This window comes from Paramisgurnus dabryanus, chromosome 12 (genome assembly GCF_030506205.2).
Source record: "Paramisgurnus dabryanus chromosome 12, PD_genome_1.1, whole genome shotgun sequence".
NCBI lineage: Eukaryota > Metazoa > Chordata > Actinopteri > Cypriniformes > Cobitidae > Paramisgurnus > Paramisgurnus dabryanus.
The window spans coordinates 11,472,732-11,488,464 of record NC_133348.1 but is presented as its reverse complement, the minus strand read 5'-3'; the positions used below and the strand labels follow the sequence as shown (position 1 = coordinate 11,488,464).

At 37.6% G+C, this 15,733-nt stretch overlaps 1 protein-coding gene across 3 annotated transcripts; it reads right to left on the bottom strand.

Annotated features, from left to right (window-relative positions):
* Positions 1-390: 390 nt before the first annotated feature.
* On the bottom strand, positions 391-15,255 carry bub1ba (BUB1 mitotic checkpoint serine/threonine kinase Ba). 3 transcript variants are annotated; one of them, XM_073816299.1, is made up of 17 exons: positions 14,847-15,254; positions 14,488-14,609; positions 13,776-13,945; positions 12,979-13,079; positions 12,748-12,875; positions 12,629-12,654; positions 12,236-12,317; positions 12,057-12,144; positions 11,754-11,980; positions 11,227-11,351; positions 7,064-7,201; positions 6,887-6,975; positions 6,632-6,790; positions 6,414-6,550; positions 1,146-1,281; positions 801-916; positions 391-670 (listed from the first exon to the last, which is right to left on the bottom strand). In XM_073816299.1, the coding sequence occupies exons 2-17, from the start codon at positions 14,589-14,591 to the stop codon at positions 556-558; spliced, it is 1,941 nt and encodes a 646-aa protein (XP_073672400.1). In that variant the 5' UTR covers positions 14,592-14,609; positions 14,847-15,254; the 3' UTR covers positions 391-555. The 3 variants fall into 3 exon arrangements, with proteins under 3 accessions (XP_073672400.1, XP_073672401.1, XP_073672402.1); XM_073816300.1 differs by having other exon boundaries at positions 14,488-14,596; XM_073816301.1 differs by having other exon boundaries at positions 391-667; positions 14,488-15,255.
* Positions 15,256-15,733: the final 478 nt, after the last annotated feature.

The following is a 15,733-nucleotide window of genomic DNA, read 5'->3' as shown; positions in this document are numbered from 1 at the left end:
GAACCACCAGTAACTTAGTTTTGGTAAACCATTTACTGCAAGCGTGTAAAAAACCTAATTGAAATCTAGATCCCCTTGTGATGTCAGAAGGGGATAATACCGCCCCTTAATCTGCACTATCCAAACAAGGCACTGCCATTTAGTGCAGAGATCAGCTCATTTGCATTTAAAGACACACCCAAAAACGGCACATTTTTACTCACACCTACAAAGTGTCAATTTTAACATGTTATAATAAATTATCTATATGATGTTTTGAGTTAAAACTTCACATACGTTCTCTGGGGACACCAAAGATTTATTTTACATTGTTATTAAGTCTTATGAAATGTCCCCTTTAAAATCATGCCTATTGTAGGTATAATTAAAAAACACTCGAGCATATGCTGTCAAAATAGTTTATTAATGAATACAAAGAATATACAAATGTAAATAGTTAAGAACGTTTTCATTGAACTAGATAACGAGACACACATTTCTGAAAAATTATATTTTAGGGCCGTTGGTCTAAAAGTGCCAAAAACAAGTGAGAGAATAAACGTGCATACATGTCATTTAAAAGCTGTTCTTCAGGTCACTAATCAACCTGGATAAGATGACTTCTGTTGACTGCTCCTCTGGATTCAGAATGATGTGGAAAAAGTTTTTCCATACGGCATCTACAGGACTGCTAAAGAAAACAAACACAGGGGTTCAACAAGAAACCGCTTCAATCCAGCGTAACAAAATAATTCACAATCTTTACACATGTAGACATCACGTGTGTGCATTGATAACCGATAACACTTGATGATGATTACCTGTGATGAGAATCAGGATCTTCATCTAAAGTCCATCCCGAGTCTCCATGCACCACTTTAAGTGCCCGATTCAATACTAACATGTGCACGACTTCTGCCACGCCAATCAGATCCACCTGTGGAAGAGGAGCAGTGAAATACTGGATCACAAGTCAGTTTTGGGGATAAAACAAAACAATTCATGTTTGTTATTGATCAATGCAACCCTTGTGATACAACATGCAACGAAATATGTGAGCCTGGTAAATGAGATGTACACTGGAATCACACGTGTTTGTGTATTAGTTAGCACATCCTCTAGGTTTTAGTTTCTCCATCTGAACATCACTAGAGATGTGACTGTACCTGATAAGGTGATGCAGACTTCATCAGGAGACCCTGTGTAATATAATCCTGCGCAGAAGACAAAACCTCTGCTGTTCTCACATCAGTCTGCAGCTGCAGGTCCACAGATGCTGAGAAATCCAGAGCCATGATGTCACTGTTATCAGGTAAAAAAAACTTCATTTAACATCAACACTACACACTACTTAGCATGTTTGTACTAAACAAAATTGAAAATAGGGGTGTGGGTGATAAACCGGTAGGTAGATTAAACCGGTAGAGATTTTGGACCATTGTATCTTTCGAGGTTACGCACTCACATCACACTGCTGTGCGTGTGGTCACGAAAACAAAACGTTTGGCATGTTTTGAAGCACCGCAGTTTAAAGCTTCAGCTGTTGAAACCCAAACAACAGAGATATTCGCGCACTTGTTTTTATGTGAGAGGAGCGTGCAAACCCTGTATCATTGAGCATTTTTGCCGCTTTATTGGCCTTAAATACATATATGCGTCAAATTGCCCCTTTTTGCAAGTATCCTCATAAACACGACTATTTAGGTCAGGGGTCTCAAACTCAGATTGGCTTGGGGCCATTTCTGAGATTGACATTTAATCGGAGGGCCGCAGAGCTATTTTAAGGTTAAAAAAGTACAATATTTCTGTAAATTGACTGTTAAAATTCTATTATTTAATGTATAATATAAGCAGTGTTTTTTATCTTTTAAATATACATTATTTTATATAAGTAAATAATTTCTTAACCTTCTCTTTAATAACTAAGGCCTATTAAAACCTTGCACTAAACTAACAAATAAAATTTCTGTATACATTTATAAACCATTATAAAAAATTACCATCATTAAGTGTTTGTGTTTTGATTTATTTTGGATTGTTTACAGTCATAGTATTGACTTTATTATGTTCCATCTTTGTTGTTCCACAGTTTTAATGAATTTGCTATTACATGTGGAAAAATATGAACAAGTGAAAGTGATCCTAAAACTTCTGAATGGGTAGTCAATGTTACATAAGCTAGTTAAACGTATAAGTATTATAATACTGCTAGGTGTAATTGCATAGCAAGCTACATAATAATATATTATACTTCATTATATATAGCAGTATACATACTTTTATCCTCTGTATGTTTCTCCTCATCTTTCCTCTTTTAACCTGGGCACTTTGATGGCAATTTTTCTTATCTGTAGTTTATGTGTTGCATTACATCTACGGCTCTGCCTCATTTAATGCGGTGTCTCCATTAGAAGCTGTGACTTGTCGATGTGAGCCACACCGCAGCTCTTCTCTGAGTAACAGCTGATATTCACCCGGAAGTAACAAATCTTCTCTGGACAAACATTACAAAGTCCCGACCAGATTAACTGATCGCATGGTGAAAATGATATGATTGACGCGAGGTCCAGATGAGGAATTAAAGTCCGATCACGCATTCCGTTATCCTCGAAATCACAGAGCGCGCGCGGCTCATGGCTGTGTAGCAACGCGTGACGTGACCCACGCCACGGAGCGCAACTTCCGCTCCCGAGCACTTTAGAAAGTAAGAAACGCCTTTACTCGTTTAACACGCGTTGTTAGACACGACATGTGAACGAACCCTTAAACGTTTAAATTAAAAAAGTGAATAAAAATCTTTCTGCGGGCCAGATTATGTTATATTGTTGAAAGGTGCCGCGGGCTGCAGAGAGGGGGAGGGCGGGCCGCAAATGGCCTGCGGGCCGGGAGTTTGAGACCACTGATTTAGGTCTTCAATATTTTACTATGTTCTTACCTCAACTTAGATGAATTAATACTTACCTATCCTTTTCTAAATGCGTGCACTTAATCTTTGTATGTGTTAGCATTTAGCCTAGCCCCATTCATTCCTTACCGTGGGTTCACACCAGCCACATTTGAGGCCGTCAAAATCGCATCTACCGCTCATAGTTTGCCGCTAAGACAGTTGGAGTTTACTTGCTTCATTCGCGTGTGAAATTTGCGTCATGGGAAGGGCTTCTGCAACTCCGCTCGCTTTCTGTAATCATGTCACTACTAGGAGCAAGCTCCGAATGAGGCATCGCATCTACCGGGCCGTGCTAAACGCCTCATTCGCGCCGCGAGACCTCCAGACGCGCCGTCAACGTGTCTTCACATTGACTTAACATTGAAATCACTCGCGCTTGACGCCTCTACCGCGGCTGGTGTGAACGCAGCATTAGGATCCAAACAGGGATGAATTTAGAAGCCACCCAACACTTCCATGTTTTTCCTATTTTAAGACCGTTACATGAGTAGTTACACGAGTCAGTATGGTGGCACAAAATAAAATGTGGTGATTTTTTGAGTGGATAAAAAGAGAACTATATTGTATGGCGGAAGAGCACTTAGTTTGCAGAACTTCCACCTCTTCCACGTTTTATTTTGTGCCACCATACTTACTCATGTAACGGTCTTTAAATAGGGAAAACATGGAAGTGTTTGGTGGCTTCTAAATTCATCCCTGTTTGGATCCTAAGGAATGAATGTGGCTAGGCTAAATGCTAACACATTCACAACCTGCTGTGCAAAGATTAAAAGTGCATGCATTGAAAAAAGATAGGTGTGTATTAATTCATCTAAGTTGAGGTAAAAACATAGTAAAATATTGAATAAAGGTGGTGTTTTCCTTTAAGAGAAAGTAAACAACTGAAAAAGTAAACAGCTGAAAAAGCAAACACATGTGTAACAGTATGTTGAATCGGACTTTGGTCGTAAAGGGAAATTACGTTATTTTACTGTCTGTCATTCATGTTATTCAAAACAGCCGTAAGAGGAAATCGCTTCCTGCTCTTAACGTAATCACTTTTGTACTTTAAATAAAATATTTTACACAGTAAAAAATAATACATTTACACATTGTATGTTACTTTTCTCATTAGTAGTTATTTGTCCTGTTGCTTGTAATTAATTTCTTATCCTTATTTCATTACCATTTATCTTCAGTGAGCTTAACTTTTGTTTTTTATTTGTTTGTTTTTGTCTTCTATTTTTTAGGCTTGCATATGTTGATGTGTGACATTGGTGACAAGAATTATGAATGGTGTCAAAGATTGTAATAGCATAAAACTTTGATAAAACGTAAAATGTATCGCTATCATGATAAAAGATTTTTGTCATATCCATGTTGAAGTGCACCTATTTCATCGCTAAAAAATGCAAGGTTATTTTGTGTATTTGGTATAACACAATGGGCCCTATTTTAACGATCTGAAACGCAAGTGCGAAGTGCAAAGCGCAAGTGACTTTGTGGGCGGATCTTGGGCGCTGTTGCTATTTTCCCGGCGGGAGAAATAACTCTTGCACCAGGCGCAAATCAATAAGGGGTTGGTCTGAAGTAGGTTCATTATTCATGGGTGTGGTTTGGGCATAATGTCAAATAAACCAATCAGAACGCTATCCAACATTCCCTTGAAACGCAAGGGCGCAAGTTCCATGGCGGGTTGCTATTATTATGACGGATTTACCAGGCACAGGCCAGGAGCGGTTTACAGCCGAGGAGACCGACGTTCTTGTAAGAGCGGTCAAAGACAGAGAAGTTGTTTTGTATGGAGATAGGAGAAACCCGCCCAAATCAGCGTCGGTTAAACAGGCGTGAGAGGAAATAGCCACAATTGTCTCATCAGCTGGCATCCCCATCGTTGCGCCAAGCGCTACAATGATGTCAGGAGACGGGGGAATCCCAAGCTTGCCAGCATAAATCGGGCACGCCGTGTTACAAGAGGTGGATCTGCCTCAGGACCTGACGCCAGCAGAGGACATCGCTGCGTCCACCCTCACCGCTGAAAGGGTTTGTGGGCTTTGAAATCGGACCCAAGAAACGCAAGCAAGGTCCAACCCCAAAGTACTCTTACAAATCAAGTTCATATACATTAAGGTTTCTTATGAAAATAATTTAAATTATTATTTACATAAAATAAACGTAATACAGCCACACAACAAACTTATGAAAATATTTTAATCGTTATTTGCATGAGAAGTTTTTAACGCAGCCACACAAAATAAATAAAAACTATCATCACAATGCTCACCACTATGATTCCCCTTATCTCATGTGTTAATATTTTTTATTGTAACAATTTATGATTTGCAAAAATAACTGTTGCATCTGTGTAGATTAGATAAGCAAAGTGTGCGCGCGTTGTGCACGCTATACATTATGGTCAAGCATGCGCCCTTAAAATAGCATACTGACTTTAGACTAGTTTTTTTTCAGTGGCGCAATTGTTTTTTGAAACTGCAAAATAGCATCAGGGATGGTTTGCGCCACAACACGCCTCCTTTTTTGCGCTGAACCGCCCAGGGAGCGCAAGTTCATTCCCTAGTTTGCCGATGTGCGTCTGTGGAGGGAAAAACCCGCTGTGCGCTGGGGCAAAATACAAATGATACATGCGTCACTGACAAAGTCAATTGTGTGGGTGCATGATAGGGCCCATTGTATTCGCTTGGTTTACAATAACATTATTTTCCACATACCGTACATTTTTGTAGCTCCAGATTTCACTCTTTTCCTAAAACGCACGGATTTAAAAAGCTCTATGTCCCTGATTGGTCAGCTAATCTGTATGTTGTGATTGGCCTGAATACCTCTGACGTCAGCCAGAAATGTGACTCTCCCTACCATGTTTGAAAGATTTGGTTGCTAAAAGGAGTTAATTTACAGGCTGTGAGTCTGAAGCGGGAGGAATTATGATAATGTCGGTCTTTACTACATCACCAATGCCAGGAAGTAAACTGTTGCCTACAATCCTTGTGTTTGTTGTAGTCCAAGAAAATAGATTTTCATTGAAGACGAAAACCCCCGTCATTGTTTACTTTGGCGTTCGTACCTTTTGCACATGGTTAACATGAACTAATACACACCTACACACCAAAGGAAATGTAAAATCATGAATAGGTGCTCTTTAAAATGCCCAACTTTACAGCGGAAAAAAATATGTTAACAGCCTGGTGTTTTTGGTCTATATAACTAATTTTGCCGTTGCCATTCAACTGTGAGGGGGGTGAATTTTTTTGTAAATCATCCGTTTGAGTTATATTAAGCCTTGAAGGTCTGCACAAATTCAGGGCGTGGCCATTTGAGTGACGGGTGAACTGCTACTGCCGTAACTACCGTCGAGCTTGGTGGGCGAGGTTTCAGCAACCAGGCACCTCAGCTCCACCCACGTCCCACCCCTTTGGCCATTTTCGGTTATCCATGGTGACACACTGCCATATTTTTTACAGTCTATGGGTAAAACGCATGATTACTGTACCTGCGGTAAAAGTACAGCGTTTCTGTCTTCAGACCCGCATGAACTATGTGACAGCTATGAATCCGCTTCACCATCTCCAGTAATCGAATGACCTGATGAGGAAGATTCTTCTTCGCAAGAAGCTCAGCTTGAAGATCCTACATATGGAGCGATAAATGAAAAACAATAAGAGCTTTGAAAAACAAACAGTTTGTTAGAAGACAGTGAGAAAGCAGAACCTCAATGGGGTCTTCATGAGGAATCCTCCAGAGAGTCATGCATCCATTTTCATAAACATAACAGGAGATCTGCACATCAGTGTCCTGTTCATCGGTCGACAGTGAAGCTCTGATCTTTGAGCTGATGAAGAAATCCCAGGGCACAGAGTCGTCGTCCACCTGTACAAAACAGTACATATCATCTTACATGTCTTTACAAAGACTACCTATGACTGCATGTGTGTTTTATCCGTGTTGGTGGACCCCAAATCTCACCTTTAAAACTACAGTGCCAGTGCTAGATGAATACAGCGTGTAGTCCTCCCGCCTCCCCATCTTACTGCGGTAATACAGCATTTCACCATCTGAAAGTGTACAAACCTCTCCATTACACCCAAACTAACACAAAGTTATAGGAAAAACATTGTGAGAGTAGATAACATTTCAGGATACCGAGAAGCAGGTCATCATGGCCGCTGGCTGGAGGCAAAAGTCCGGTTTTACGATGAAAATTGGTAAATGACCCCAAGTCCACTTGGTCGAGCAACCTCGCTCTCACATCCCGACTACAGATATCTTCTGTTGTAACTTCTGAAATGTGCATAAACACATGGGTGAATATATAATTCAAGGCACATCTGGTGTCAAATCATTGGTCAGATTCTTTAATTAGTTTAATAATTTGGCATTGTCATGGATCATAAGATGTTATAGACCACCAAGGGGGTAATGGGGGATAGGTGCTTTGCTCAAGGGCACCTCAGATGCAACCTGCCAGGCTTGATACTTGAACCACACTACAAAGCCAGACTCTAACCATCAGACTTACTGATGGACAGCATAGTGTAATTGTTTTTAAATACAGATGGACTTCAGTTTATATATGATATATCATATGAATAGTATTGAACCAAACTGGTTAACTCATTCTCAGCTATTATCTCGTCAATTAAAGGATAATTTCGGTATTTAACACTTTGAGTCTCATTTCTGGTTTGTTTTGGATGAACTACAGTGATGGACACTGAAATTTTGACAATGGGTCGTGTCTTGAGTTTTTGACTCGTGAAGCGTCTCTTGACTGCTTCAGAATGGAAGTCAATGACCATGCACAAACATGTCCTTAAAACAACACTTAACGTTCATTTTCAAAACTGTGCTACTCACCGAGTGGTTCATGGTGTTCGTTGATGATTAAAAACAAATATATTGCACAATGTACGATTTCAATCAGTGTTATTTGCTATAGTTGAACTATTTTTTCTGATACCTCACAACTGCGTATACTTCCGCTCTATATTTGAAGTCTAAAGCGTTAGCAGTAGCACACTCCCGACCACTTGATGGCGACAACCACTTTTGCCGTACAAGGACGCTAAACGGAACGCGGAGTGATATATCAGCAAGCAATGAGTCTTCCAAGAGAAGTCAATGGAATTTTTCAAAATGCCAAATAAAACACGACAGAAACTGTATTTCGCTACACTACTTGTTTTCGAACACCACAAACCACTCGGTGAGTAGCACAGTTTTGAAAATGAACGTTAAATGTTGTTTTAATGACATGTCAAGAGACGCTTCTAAATGAGTCAAAAAGTCAAGACACGACCCATTGTCAAAATTTCTGTGTCCATCACTGTAGTTCATCCAAAACAAACCAGAAATGAGACTCAAAGTGTTAAATACTGGAATTATCCTTTAAGAGAAAACACTTTCCTGCCAATGACGCTTCACTGACAAGTTTTTACGGCAATCCACATTTCCGCTATCATCCACTAGGTGATGCTCTTACCCAACTTATAAAACACTGAAGCATCCACTGATTCAAAAAACAGTAAAAACTTGCTCTGAATCTGATCTTTAAAAAAGACTTTGACTAAAATGCATTATATCAGCTTTTTGCTTAAAATTTTTAATTTTTAAAGAAACCCACCTATATATGAGAGGTGATAAAAAGTGAACAAATGTGGATAGGATGAACTGTTTTTTGTTGTTTGTTTGAAAGCAGACAGTCTGTTTTTTTTTTTTTTAATTAAATATATTGTATGATTATATATAGGGCTGTCACAAGATTAATCGCAATTAATCACATGCAAAATAAACGTTTGTGTTTGCATAATATATTTGTGTGTGTGTGTTGTGTGTAATTATTATGTATATATGTATATAAATATACAACACACACATACATGTATACATTTTTTATTTATGTATTTTTTATATTTAATATAAAATATTTAAAAATCTTAAAAAATACATAAATATTCATGTTTCTTACATGCATATATACATGGATGTGTGTGTATTTATATATACAAAATAATTACACAGTGCACACTTATATATTAAGTAAACACACACTTTTATTTTGTATGTGATAAATCGCGATTAATCTTTTGACAGCCCTAATTATATATTTATAAAAGAACATTTTCGGGAATGCATTAAACTTTGGTGAAAATCATAAAATGCTGGAGCTGGCTGACAGTAAAAAAAACTCTGGTGTGGAAAGAGTTAATGACGTATATCAGTGCATAAAAAAAACTTTCTTTTATAAGTTTCATCATAAAGTGTCTTATAAAACGATAGTAGTTATTTTTTCCAAATAATTTTAGTTTGCCGTTTCATATTTTAAAGCTATAAAACTCAAGGTGACATCTAGTGGTCAAAAGTGCACAAGAAGTCAATCCAGCATACAGTAAAAACTAGGGGTGTGCAGCGGAGTCAGTATTTGTATCTGTAACAATCTTAAAATTATTTGCATTCGCATGCAACCGGAAGTGGGCGGGTCTTAAACCGGAAGTTTGTCATATTACATGAAAATGGCTTTTTAAATGAATTTTTGCTTTATTATAATTATTACTTAAATAACTGTAACTATTTATAAAAAATAATATTACAAAATTTTAATGAAAAAGACAAATAACTTGATTCTCATTAATAATAGGCATGGAAAACAAACTTCTCATTTTCAAAGCCTCATACAGCTTGTGCCTATGTGCTTTGAACTTGAGAGCGCGTTGACTGTACATCACCTTTAAGTGTTTATTGTGTCTTTCAGCACAGTTACATATGTGACCCGTTCTGTCTAAATGAGTGGGAGGTTTTCAGAAAAAATAAGTAACCTACATTAATCCCTTGTCTAGCGATTCAAATACTCTAATTAAACATCTAATACGTTTTCTGAGAGTGAAATGATTAATACTAAGATGCGTGTCATGTCTGACATCTTGGTTTCGGTTTAAAAACATGCAGGAATTTGAAAATAAAATGCAGGACTTGCTTGATGTTTAAAGAGTTATTAAGAGAGAGAAATTCGGGACTGATTTATGTTAAAAAGTTATTAAAATCGACAAGACTGGCGCTGACCGACAGATCCGAAATGCAACGCACAGACACGCAAGTACGTGCACTGACAGAATATTTCAAAAACAAAGCTTTTGACAAGAATTTATGAAAGCATAATAAGCATTACAACAACTTGGTCAGCATATTAACTATGTCCATAGCCTACAGCGTTTGCGCGAACAGAACGAATTGTTTAAAAAAACTTCAATCTTCATCTAAATTAATAAATAATCAGATATTCGTTTAAAATGTCAAATAACAGTATGCTCTATTATTTAAAAGTCAATTTTGACATAGTTCAAAACAAGCAACATGATTTTAAACAAAAAGGTAATTAGAAAGATTTAATTCAAATGTTTCAGTTGTTATTTACTTACTTTATTTACTTTATAATTGTTTATTGCAATTCATGTCATAATAATCTTCAGTTTAAATTTTGCTTTTAAAATGTTACATTTTCATATTTTTATCTATTTACTTATTTATTTTATATTCACCTAGATTGACACTGAAGCTTGCTTTAACTTGAAGTAATTAAAAGATCATCTGTGACCGAAGTTATAAACGAATATTTTATTATCAGAGTGCAGCATTTTATCAAGGTTTTCTGGTCTTGTGTAATTAAATAAAATAAAATAAACTAAAAGGGTCATTTTATTTTACAGTTGGGTTAAAAGAATTTTGATATTAGCAGCGTTTTAAAACTAATTCCAAAACGGCTGGCGTTTCTAAATAAGGGACGTGCAGAAAATGTCATTTATGTCATTTTATAGATTGCACTCATTCACTTCACACACATATTATACGTGCTTTAAGGGGTTTATAATTTAGCGCTGTTTCAGTAAACACGTGATTATGTCTGGCCGAATATTTTTTCTGTTATTCGGATGAATTCGTTATTCGTTTTGAAGCCATTATCCGTGCCCTTCCGAATAACGTATTCGGCTTCGGGGCACATCCCTAGTAAGAACACACCTGTACCGTCCCTACTTGCTAAAATGCTAAAACCAGTTTAAGATGCTTTGCTGGTTTTAGTTATCTTAAGGTTGCGGTAGCTGGCAAAAGCTGGTGGTCTTCTGACCAGCTTATAAAGTGACCAAAAACACATATACCAGCTAGCTACACAAGCTACTAGAAGGTTACTAGAATAACATTCTCACAATAAATAATATAAATGTGCCACATCAGTATGAGGGTTTTGAGAGAACTACAAACATTAGATCATTTTGCAGTGGATTTATAGCCGATGATTGGTCTTCATTTCTTACCGTCTACCGGCAGCATCTCAGATATCTCCACACCTGGACTGATCTCAGTGTTATCTTTAATGGTCTCCTGTATAACGGTGGCGATTGAAGTGCATTCCCAGTCATGACTGATCTCCTGAATAGGGCTAGAACAAAAACACATTTAAGTATTGAAAGAAATCTGTTTAATAAAAAATAAAACATACACAAAATCAATATTATTGACACAACTTATAAATGCAAATCAATGATGGTGTAGTGGGTAGTGCTCTGTTATGAGTGAAATGTGTTATTTTGTTGTAGGACCCCCTTGAAAAAGAGATGATGCATCTCAAGGCTATCCTAAAATAAATAAATTGAAATAAAGTGCAGACGCATTTTCAACAACCTAAGTTCGAATCCCATCTAGAGGTCATTTGATGATCACATACTCCTCTCTCCATCCTATACTTTCCTGTCCTCTCTTATCACACTGTCTATCTAACAAAAGCAAAAATGTCCTAAAAACATAACTTGAAATAAATTATGATTCGATTATACTGTAGTACCTGAGCTTTTTGGTCTCTGTGATGACATCAGAGTTTGACGCCTGAGGAGCTTCAGATGCAGTCGTGCTCAAATCTTCTGTCAGTTTCTGTCTCTCCGGTCCTCCGAATGGCGTTGACGCGAGTTGAGCCGCACGAGCGAATTCACACGTGTCGTTTGGACTACGGCACATGGTTTTATTCCAGTGGCCGTTGATGATGGGCTCCTCAGATCGAGAGATGGACGCCTCCTGAAAAAGGCCAGACACAGTCAAACCGCTGCGAATGGACAAAACAAAATTCAAATCTGTAAATCACAGATCTTACTCTGTCTGTGGAGTGCTCAGCTTTTGACTTTGGAGCTTTGAAACTCAATGTGGGCAGTTTTAAAGATGTTCGGTTTGTGGAGAAAGACCTGGAAAAAAACATGAGAAGATTGGGAATATTACATAGCTGAAAGAACACATCGAAAACTAAAATAAAGGAAAGAACGGTAGGATTGTTACATCTTGTTTGACTGAGGATTTTCATCAAAAACGGTGAATGGTTTTGATGTCGTCATCTTCTGCCGTTTGGGGTCACTTCCACCTGACACACACACACAGGAAATGACATCATGCTTTGAAACAGAAAAGGTGTGTTCGACTTCATGCAGCGCCACAAGAACTGACAGGTAGATGACATCGAAGTACCACGAAATTAGGCTTCTCCCTATGATTTCTCAAATCGCTCACGAGGTACTTTGATGTCATCCGCCTGTCGGTTCTTGCGAGCGACGCCACATGAATTCAAACAAGCCTAAACACTCATGAATCAGGCATAAGGGCATAAATAACCAATTTAGGTTATAACTATCCAACTTAAGCCAAAGCATCACTAAGAAAACCAGAGTAACCCACCTTCAGTCATGTCTGAACTCACTGAGCTGAATAACAAAGAAACAACAAAACCATCAGATTAAAACTTTCAATGTAGTCTATAAAGAAAAAGACGATTAACGTCTAACCAGAGTCCTGACCTTCTACTCTTAACGTCTGATTCTTGCTCGCTGAATATTTTGAACGGCGCTGATCTTATCTCGGCGGGGGCAGACTGACATTCACGTTCAGAGGTTTGGATGGATGAATCGGCATCTTCACCAACAATCTAGCAAAACAATTAAATGGTTAAACAGGACCTGACATTAATAATATGTAGGTTAAATATAACATATGTATACATTAGCAACCTAAGCAATATCTATACTGACCTGTTGTGGAGCAGCGCTGTTTTTCTGCTGTAGAAGTCTCTGTTTCTGCTCGATCTGAAGCTTTAGGTCCTGTTTCAATTTGTTTAGGTGTATGGCTTTATCTGTAAGAGAAAAGATCATGAAAAACAATTAACCTATTTGCGCCTGATATGTAGATAGATATGTACATCCAAAACGTAATAGATAAAACAATAATGCCTTGTAACGTGTATGAATCCAGCTATTTAAGATAAGACCCTTATGCCTCGGTTGGGATCGTTAATGCTATGTACACACCAAACGCGGGGCATCGCGCAACTCGCTCTAGATTACTCGCAGTATTTCTATTTAACTTCGTGTCATGTGAATTTTTCGCTAGAGTTGAATATTTTTAACTTGGACGAAGACGTGTTTGAGACGAATAGCGCGTGTTTTTGGGGCAAACGTGCCGCCCATATCGCGCCAATCGCCTTGCCCCACGCAAGGACGCGTCTGATCGTGTCTTTGCATTGACTTTTTATGTAATCTACTCGTGCAAATCGTTGAATTCGCGTTTGGTGTGTATGCCCCATTATGAAGCTGAATTGAAACTGTTGAGGTGCACTATATGGAGAAAAATCCTGAAATGTTTTCCTTAGAAAACTTCATTTCTTTTCGACTGAAAAACATCAACATCTTGGATGACATGTGGGTAAATTTGCAGATTTTTAATGAAGGTGGACCCAGGCATAACTTGCTGCCATCATAAAGATGTACGAAGGGTTTTAAGTGTAGACAAACCCAAATATTGAAGTGATTATTTCAGTAACTTCACATACCACTTAAAGCCTTGTAGTAACGCTGGGCTCTGAGCTCTTCAATGGAAAACTCTTTATCACCCTGGTACACCTGATCTTTACAGTACATGATCTGAACGTTCACGTCCTGTTGGGCCACAGCCTGCTCCTCTTGACTTCTCTGAGATGACACCAAACTCTCTACTGGGTTGCTATGGAAAAACACAAGATCACAAAAATTAAGTTGACCAATTGTTGTGTTAATAATTCAATTAGCCATAAATCCAAATTAAGCACTTATGGTCTCTGGACGTTCGGGCACTACTTCATGTATTTAGCAGATGCTTTTATGTAAAGAGACTTACAGTGCATTCAGTCTACACATGTTATATTAGCAAGTGTGTTTCCTGGGGATCGAACCCATGACATTGGCGTTGCAAATTACACAATGGCCCACCAGTTGAGCTACACTATGGGACATTGGCTCTCTCATATCACCTTTGACACACCCAGTATTGAATAAAGTGATTTAAATGACTATAAATTTGTATGTTCTGTTCTTGTTATTTCTTGTAGTTTTAACTTTTATTGATTCAGGGTTGCATCTTACTTAGCATCGTGTAGGCGACAGATAAACAATCGTATGTTAGATAATGTACTGTTGGAAAAAAGGTTACTCTTATGTTGAATTAAATATTATATTTCATTTTGATCATTTCAACTTTTAATGACAATAGTATCGGTGATTTCTTACCTCCAGTGAGGTGATATCGTGAGATCGTCCGTCTTCTGAGGCAACATGATGTTGTTGTTGTTGCGTGGTAAATCGCATTTTGCTTTTTCAAACCCTAATGCCATGAGTCCTACGCGATATAACTTGTGATTAAAATAAAGAAATGCGGGTTACTTTAAAATAAATAACCTAAACATAAAAACATGAGCTTAATAGGCTAACGTACTGTCAGTTTGCATACAAGCGCGTAACAGTCACTTTACTCATAAATATAAACTATTAAAACATTACATTAGTGTATATACATTATACAAACACGACCTAAACGAAAACCATAAAACATTTATTTTTTTTAAACGTAGTTTGAATAAAATACTGACAGCAGTGTTGTTGTCTGCTACGGCTGCGCGATTCGAGGTTTAATTTCAAATGTTACCACGTGACTGTGACGTACAGGCGGATGTTACGCATTACGTCACAAGTCAGGAACCGCTGTCAGAAACGCACAAAAACAAGTTTACTTTTTTAGAAAAGTTTATTATTTAAAAAGTTTATTTAAATATAATGCATTTTAAATATTAATTACTTTATTTATTTTAATATTTTCCTTTCTATTTTAAACATTACTGCATTGTTTCCTACGTGTTATTGCAATCATGTTGTATTTAAATGCAGGTATGTACGGACTTTTTATAAGTGCAAAATAATATTTAATCAGGGTTTTTGTGCAAGGACAGGAACTGTCTTCATCACACAGCCGTAAAAGGGTCAGGCAAGTGTTTTTTTAAGGGATAGTTCACCCAAAAATGAAAATCTGTCATAATTTACTCACTCTCATGTTGTTACAAACCTGTATACATTTCTTTGTTCTCTTCTCATGAACATGAAGAAAGATATTTTGAGGAATGTTTGTAACCAAACCATTCGTGGACCCCATTTACTTCCATTGTAGGAATAAAGAATACTATGGAAATGAATGGGGCTCATGAACGATTTGGTTACAAACATTTCTCAAAATATCTTTCTCTGTGTTATCAAAATAAAGACATTTTTACGGGTTGGTGACAGCATGAGTATGAGTAAATGATGACAGAATTTGGGTGAACTATTTAACACTATTTATTTAACACTTTTTGGGTCATTCGTAGGTTTGAAAGGTTTTCTGGTTACTAGTGGATGGTAACTAAGGTGGAAAACCCTAAACAACACGTTGTTCAAGACAAGACATTTGATGTAAAATGACACGAGGGTGAGTAAATAATTATAT